The 8,625-nt window shown below is 40.7% G+C and overlaps 1 protein-coding gene across 1 annotated transcript; it reads right to left on the bottom strand.

Moving 5' to 3' along the window:
- Positions 1 to 948: 948 nt before the first annotated feature.
- LOC132149358 (fascin-like) lies at positions 949 to 7,930 on the bottom strand. The gene is made up of 5 exons (XM_059558525.1): positions 6,878 to 7,930; positions 4,085 to 4,241; positions 1,938 to 2,059; positions 1,584 to 1,751; positions 949 to 1,491 (listed from the first exon to the last, which is right to left on the bottom strand). The coding sequence occupies exons 1-5, from the start codon at positions 7,698 to 7,700 to the stop codon at positions 1,286 to 1,288; spliced, it is 1,476 nt and encodes a 491-aa protein (XP_059414508.1). The 5' UTR covers positions 7,701 to 7,930; the 3' UTR covers positions 949 to 1,285.
- Positions 7,931 to 8,625: the final 695 nt, after the last annotated feature.

Here is an 8,625-nt window from a genome sequence, read left to right as displayed (position 1 = left end):
CATCATGTGAAATGATAGCTCTTAAATATTTTTTTCTTAAAGTTATTAATGCGTTCAGCTCAGAGTGGCTCTGTTAGTTTGATGGACACCAGAAACGTAATCAAGACCCAGTCTATCCTCAGGTTTAAATCTTCAATCAATCTGATGTTTGGTGTTAATGTCTTCCTTATGTACTGTAATGTGTATGAAGGAATAAGGTTTATGATAATGTCTGTGCCTTCAACAATTAAAAAAAAAAAAAACTATATATATGTTAGTTGACTTTAGACACCTTTCCAGATTAGACCACTGCAGAAGTCCAGTGAACCCACCATTCCTTTGAGATTTGTCAGGTTTAAGAAGGAAAAGTGGTGTAATTCAGCATAAATACTTTGTTGAACCTGCAACAACATACCTAACGTCGGTATCTTCACACGCACAGCTACATCACACAACGTTATGATAAACATCACTTTTGAGTTTTTTTTTTCCGCCCATTCGCAATTCCAGGTGTAACCCTAATTTTGAAATGAGGGACTGTATGGTACAAACCCAATTCTCTAGGTTTTTCCTCTTTTTAAACATTAAAATTTATTCTAATGGCGCAGACAGTGGGGCAGTACACAATCAAAGCCAAACTTCAAACAAGAAAACAAAACTGTGTAGTTCGCTAGTTTCAGTGGTCTGAGAGCTTACTTGGAAAGAAAAAATAAAACAACATTCATACATTTACCTGTAAATATTGCCTTAGTCCTCAGATCATGAGGGTAGGTGCATATGACTGGCAATATAGTGGGAGGCATTACATCAATGGCTCACAGTCACAAGGTTTTCTTTAATGTTTCGCTACGTGTTAACATTAAGAGTTTGTGGCTCATACAGGACTGTGCAAAGACTAGGAAGGATCAAACTACAATCTGGTAAAAAATCAAAATCCTGTTGCTCGACGTGTGGCGCCCGCATAGTCGATCTTCCAGAGAGCGAACTGACTTGAATGCAAGTCAATTATTATGACAGATTAAGAGATGACATTAGATGTGCTTAACTACACAAAACAAATATGGATGCCAGTTAAGTCCCAGTTTTGGCCAGTCGTCGTCAGTGAAACTGGTAATACTGTGGCACACAACCTCTGAAGTATTTAGACAGAATCGAGTAAACATGACTAGAAGTATGACCCTCCACCTTTGGGTTTCTCTCTGCTGTTGGCCTGTGTGCTCACTCGTATTCAAAAACCATATTCAAAATGGATAACAGAAAGGGAAAATAATGGAAAGAAAAAGCCACAGTGGTTACTTAAGTTCTTTTAGTACTCCCACATAGTGGAGGTGTCCAGATCATCGGCGTTGGCCTTCAGAACACCTGCGTGATCGCCCTTCAGATACTTCCCCTCAGTTGACTTGATGGCCACTTTGTTGTAGTCACAAAACTCGAGGAAGAAGTCCACCGGGGTGTCGCTACTGCTGAGCACGTTCGATTCACTGCCCACCATCCAGTATTTCCCGGTGGAGTCTGAGAAGGGATTCAAGGTATCAAGAAAAGTCTTATGCGAAAATTTCCTTTACAACAAGAAAACTAAAAACATTATTAAAGTGTAAACAAACCTCGCAAGCTATAGGCTCCATCTCTAAACTCCAACCCGAAGACATCATATGAGGAGCGGTTGGAGTCCAGGGTGCCGGTGACCTTCCTGCAGCCAATGAAGCCATGCTCCCCTCTCAGCACAATGAGGGGCCTATTGATGAGCTTCATCAGGAACTCCTCAGTCTCTCCTGAAAAAGCAGTTTTTCAGAATTGAGCCACAATAGCCAAGCGAGAATATGATTGCACTATTGAAATGCTCCACTCAACCTGACCACAGATTGAGGGGCAATCTGCCATCAAGTTTACTAAATCACAGCAGGGTTTCCAAACAAAAGGTTGAAACAGCGGAAATGGTGTATAACCCCACACCCCACCTGCCGTGTCAATCGTGGCAGCCAGCTGTCCGTTCTTTTTGGCAGCCACATATTTTCCATTGTTGGCACGCAGGGTTATCTTCTTCCCACGCCACTCAATGTCAAAGTGGCAGTTAGCAGACCTGGTCGAAGAAATGATACATGTACAATAACACATTATAATTTTTTTTAATAATGTTGCAAAAGATTTCTATTTCAAATGAATCCATTCTTTTCAAATAATCCAAAAACAAAACTGTTTTCAACGTTGATAAAGGTTTCTTGAGCAGCAAATCAGTATATAAGAAGGATTTCTGTAGGATCATGAGCCACTAAAAACTTGTGGCTTGCACGGTGCACATGAGACTTGACAGCATTGATGCCCATCGAGGCTACGCCAATTTTTATATATTTGTTTACATTATGTACAGTAAGCAAGCTTGAACAAAATTTCATACCTCATAAAACTGGGATTAAGACATTTTAATACCTTTTAAGGGCCTTTTTTTTTGATGCACAACAACTTTTAATGATTTTTAAGACCCCACGGACACCCTGTAAATTGTAATAATTTTTAAGAATTTTGCAAATGTAGTCTCGGGAGCAGAAGAGGCTTTTTTTTGGTCCATGTGCTTTTGCGTCCATTTGTTTTAGTTTTTTTAACCATAACAAAAAAAGAACGGTTGTTGTGTTTTTAAATGCTATGCTGAAAACCAAAATTAAAATTAGAACTGTATACACCAAAATGCTGCCCAAAAAAAAAAAAATATTGACTTCTTTTCAGAGTTTTGATTATGAATTTTTTCACCTTTAACAAACATAAAAAAAGAGCCGTCTCTGGAACAATGCAGAGACCTAATACATTACTTTAAAAAATTATTTAAAAATATTTATAAATATTAAATATTGGGGTACAATTTGGTCATACTTTTGTGTGCTATCTGGGTCGTGGTATCGGAGAGGACCATGCATGGTCACTTAAAGCACGTTCACTGTGAGCACTACACACAAGGCTTTAATATACGGGGTAAATGTATAAATATAACAAATATAAAATAATAATTTCTCCTACATTTCCAGATTCAGGTTTGCCCAGTTCCTGAATCAAATTACTGAGGGTGCTTCTGAAATATGTGAGGGTGCTCTAGCCTTAATGCACATCTCTTGACAGTTTTGCCCGGTCCATTTTTATGGTTATCACTATCATTGCAATGGGGTCACTGGTCCTCTTATTAGCATCATAAAAATGCTACAAAAACACGCTGAAAATAGAAACCTTTAAAGCTCTCCAGAGTGTAAACACAAATACACACAGACTGGGGCGTCTGGAAAATCGGTTTCATCAGTATACATTTCTATAGCTACAAGTAAGGTGCTCTTGCTTTCATTTCGTTCCCTCTAGCACTCCCGTAGAACTTGTCCTGCATACATTTAAATGCAAAGAAATATGTATTTCATACATGTTTTTAGGCATGAACAATACATGATCATAAAAATATCTAAGTCAAGGGTTTTGATTAAGGCTTAGGTTACTGGTAGCCACGTCAGTACCGCGAGAGGGCGCTTGGGGTATATGTATGGAGACGGTAAAAAAAACAAAAAACAAACTACAAACTAAATTTAGCATTATTATAAATGGAAAAAACAAACTTTATATCATTTTTTATTTTTATCTAAATACAATTTTTTAATATTGAAAATTAATTTGTGTCTGCTTATTTTATTCATCAGTGTTGGAACCACTGAAGAAAAAAAAACATTTTTTGGATTTGATTTCTGGGTTAAAAAGTGAAAAAGAATGGACTCAAAAGTGCACAGACCCCTTTAAAAACTTAAACCTCAAACTTTTGAACAGCAGTGTAAACATGTCTTCGATTAAAAAGTCTAAAACTGAATGTAGTCAGTCTTTTCTCAAAAGGTCAAAAGGGTATTTAATGTGATTATTAATGAAAATGTGTTAATTCTGATGTTGAAGAAAACTGGTTTAGGGTAATTGGAGCTAATTTTCGGTTTTAAAATTTTAACTCAACACAAAGCATGTAAGATGCCTTTTACAATCTAATTAAATTTATATTGTACACAGCCGTACATCTAAAGAGTGCTAGTATGAAAATACTGACAATACGAAGCCATCTTCATTATGGCATGTTACTGTGAATTACACTCACTTAGTCGAGGCAGTGCACTGAAGGCCACCATTAGCTGTGAGGGTCCAGTATTTGCCAGTGCAGGTCCTGAATGCACACTTCTTCGTGTCTTTACTGATTTCCATCTGGAAAGTCTCCTGGTCACCTTCTTCATCCTGGTTGGCAGAGAGGTCCATGCCTGTCAAACACAAAAACACAGCATTCTGTAAACCACACTATAAAAACCACCAAACACTTGGCTTTCATCAGCATGAGCTCACAACACATCTTAGATCTGGATCAGCCATGCTGAGTGAGCAGAGAGCCAGGCAGTTTTGGGATGCTGATCTTTGAGATTACTTGACTAAAGAGTGTTGAATGCCATGGACTATCAATCTGGCAATTGCTTTGTGTGTGTGTGTGAGAGAGGCAGAAAGTTAATCCCCTTAAGAATTTTGGACTGGCATATATGCCAGGATGCTTAATGGAAGGCTTCAGGACAACAACAGTCAATGCATCAGGTTTGTAGTTTAGATTCATGGAGCTCAATGAAAGACCAGACCATCAGTCCTCTACTGCAGGAAATCTAATTAAACTCCATTGTGTGCATTTAGAAAAACAGTCATCAGATAAATCTAGCGTTATGGTCTAAACTTCTTTGGAGAGGAAAACAGACAGGTTTTTGAAAGGAAATATTAAAGCTACATTAAGACAAACATCTAGAAGATGATGTTACAGCTATAATTGTATTAACATCGACTCCAAGAATGAATTGTTTGGTGAAATCAAGAATCTCTTGGAATATACATGATCAAACACGTCATCTATATTTTTAATCTGCAATTCACCATGATTGCTTTCATGTTCCAGTTTCACAAAGCTCATAATACAGCTACACGAAATTGCGTATTAGCACCGACACGGCCTGGCCTCTGGAAAGCAGACGGAGTTTCGCCTAAAAAAATGTGTGCCAGAATGGGGAAGGACAATAAGTGACCAAGATGAGAAACCCATGCCTGCAAATGGAAGATCTGCAATGGAGAATGACTAAGACTCCCAGAGACTTGCTCTAAATCAGTCTCGGGGAGGATGCGGGGGTGGGGATCAATCATTCTAGGGAGGTATGTATCCTCACCCGGCATTTAAATGGTTTGGGAGGATCTTTTAAGCCACCAACAGACACACCCCCAACCCCCAGCTGTCGACGGCTGACTGTGAATTGTCGATCCATCCACAAGACAACTGCAGGGCTTATATTCCCAAGTGAAAAGCCTTTAACCTTGGCAGCAAAATATTGTAGGGACTTGCATTTAAAATGTTTTAAGTCAATAGCGTCAAACACTCAAACGAGCTCATCGGCCAACAGAGTCAACCAGCTGTTATCATATAGCAACACAAACAAACAATTCAAATGAATACAAAATAAAATGCAAGACACTGTTGGGAAACCATGTTTGCATTTATTAAATGACAAACATCTGATGTACTTGCCCCAAAGTAAGGAAAAGCAGGCAAGCAAGCAGAGAGATTTCATCTTTTTAGTCAGATGCATTTAAGCGGGAGTACATCAGTGTTTTTTGTGTGTGTTGAAATGGCTAAACTTATGCATAGCGAGGCTCCATTGTTCTGTGTGCTGGGCTGCCTAAAGACTCTCAGCAGTTGGGCTGCATGGTGAGCTGGGGCCCAGAGCACGCTGTCTTTGTTCTCCTTCTATCCTCAACACACGCCTGAAATCTCGGCCCCTCACAAATTCTCTAAAAGGAACATGACACAAACAATGAACCTTATTCCTCTACGGAATGTATCCCTGAAGGCAAATATTTGAACTAGGCAAGCATGAGCACTGGTGGGGTCTGGATGCAAGATGAATCACATGTGATTTGGATGTTGTGCATCATAATAAAGTCCAGATTGCTGTAAGCAAATCACATGAACTGCTTTTTGAGGACAGATGAAATCTTGCACTACCACAAGGCTAAATTAATCACAAACATAAAATCAGCAAAGTCTAAGAAACAATGGCAAAACAGAAGAGCCAATCATGACCTGAAGAAACCACGTGTCTCCTGGCACAGGCCCAACACACCAGTCTGTACTGCCTCATTTAGCTGGGATTGCAAAGCAAATCCCAGACATCCTTTTTAATGATGCCATTTAGGTCTTTCAATTTATTTGTTTCAATTTAGCAGTTATTAAAATATAGCAGATCATCTCATTTCATTTTTTTTTAGCAGTAATAGGCTAGTGGAGTTGTAATGGTGACGCTTAAAAAGCGCAATATTTCACCAATCCACTATATAATTTGATATTATTTCAGTCTGCCAGTCTCAGGTCAATTCTTCTGAGCGTTTACAGTAATGATTGCCTTCACTCTTAACTTAATTACAGTACAATGACCTCTCCAAAATACAGTTGTTATGAAATTTACAGAAGAACGATTGTGCAAAACTCCAGACAACGGCTTGAATATTGATTTCATTCTCAGCTAACAGGTTTCTGTTGTGACAATAACCAGAGTACTGTAACCCACAGGACGTAATCAGACAGAAAACTGGAAGCAAAATGGAGCCCCACTTGGATGCACGACCAGACTAATCATTAAAAATTATACTTCCAGGAAACATCTGCGAATAGACCAAATTTTAGGATCAAAGTAAAGCATGTGGCTTTCCCCCCATACCCCTGTGCTCTGCCCATTTCCACACAACCACAAAAAAAGAAAAAGAGCTGAATATCTATAATAAAGAATGAGCTGTATAATTATGGAGGACTGATGTAGGCTACCCTTGGATAGATGAACACATTAGTAACTGACAATAAAGCAGCATCGTTTACCTTGCCTGGTGGACACATTCCTGTCGTTGCCAGCGGTGAGGACCACTTGAGGGTGGCTCTGCTCCAGAACAAAAAGCTCGTCTTTGCCAACCTTCGAGCTCTTGCCGGACTTCATGGTTCCACTGGGACCAGAGGGAGCCAGGTACTTTCCAGTGCAGTCTCTGAAGGCAACCTTCCCGGACCTGAACTCCAGCGTGTACCCAGTGTTCTTGTCAGGGTTTTGGGACAGGCTTCCGTCGTTCTTCAGGAACCGGTTGTCAGACGTCTGTAAGTGGTACCTCTGGTCCTGGAAGACCAAGGTAATGAGGGAATCCACGCCCCACGGAACGTCTCGGTCAATGGCGATCTCGTTCTGCTCGGAGTTCAGGTGCGCGTATCTTTTCCTGGTGACGCTGAAGATGTTGACCTGGGGGTGCATGGCAATGTGCACGCTCCATTTCTCTGCGATGGAGATGGTCTGCGCGAAGCAGGTGATTCTGTCCTCGGTGCCGCCCAGGTAGCGCTTGTGAGGCTCAGACTGCAGCGACCAGCGCCCATCATCATGTGCAGTGATCACGAACCGACAGTCCTCGCTCGGGGTCTCGCTGTCACCCGTCACGTTGCCGTCTTTGTCAGCCGCGATGTATCTCCCCAGATGGCTCTTCAGGTAGAACGTGCTCGAGTCGTCGCCGTTCTGCTCCAAGGTCCAGATCTGTTTCTTCTTCATGCTGGTGGCTGATGCATTGATCTTGAAGCCGAACATTTCAGCCGTGAGATATTTGTTCCCACAGTTGATCAATCCGAATTGGATTTTGAGCATGTCGCTGGTTCCGTTTGCAGTCATGATTCTTCTAGGCCTTGCTGGAATGGGTTCTGCTGGTGCCCTGTGGATGATGTTGACGGGTCTCTTTGTTTGAATGAGCGAGCGTGCGCGCGCCTCTCTCTCTCTGCAGCCTCAGAGCGCGAGCGCACGGACACAGCTGGGGCTTTTATACAGATGAGATGAGTGATGTCACGCGCCTGTCCCGCCTTCCTTCAGCACACTCACACATCCCAAAATGAGTTGGGAAACACAGAATTTGATAATATTCCCCTTAGTGAAAGAGTTTAACGAACTACTGCTTTTCCAAATACACTGAGCTATTGCGTAAAATAGACGTGAGGATCCATGCGCGTTTGAGAGATGTCGAACTCTCGCGTGCACTTGAAAGAATTCCGAAAACTGACTCACGCTGGCCTCAAGTTGTTCCAAACCTGTCCAAACCAAAATCGATTGTATTTAAACTGTATGGACAAAAAAAGGTACAAGATCTTGTTTTATGTTCCACAGATATATATATATATATTTTTTTTTTTTTTAAACATGAGGGTTAATGAGTTAATGACACAATCGCTAAATGTTGGCAAATCACATAACAGATCTTGGTAAACGTTTTACATAAACCATGCATATAATGTTCATTCTCCATGATCTCTCAGCAGTTGTTTTACTCCAGGACAAATACCACTTCACTGGCCAGAGAGAGGATGAGGAAACACAATGCAGTGTTTATTCTGCACACAGATATATTCACAGGCTGCACATGTTGTTCAATGGGTTCAGGAAGGTCTAGTCAAATAAACAGCAGCTTCATCCAAATACCACTGGCACCGTTTCAACAGCAGCGCACAGGCATGAGAAAATGATTTGTGAAAATGAACTTGTGTCTGTCTTTGTAGTTCTTTTGATTCTTTCATATAACTTCATCACACATTCCTTTAAAATGCTT

Source organism: Carassius carassius, chromosome 9 (assembly GCF_963082965.1).
Source record: "Carassius carassius chromosome 9, fCarCar2.1, whole genome shotgun sequence".
NCBI lineage: Eukaryota > Metazoa > Chordata > Actinopteri > Cypriniformes > Cyprinidae > Carassius > Carassius carassius.
The sequence above is the reverse complement of the archived record's forward strand: the minus strand, read 5'-3'. Positions and strand labels throughout refer to the sequence as shown.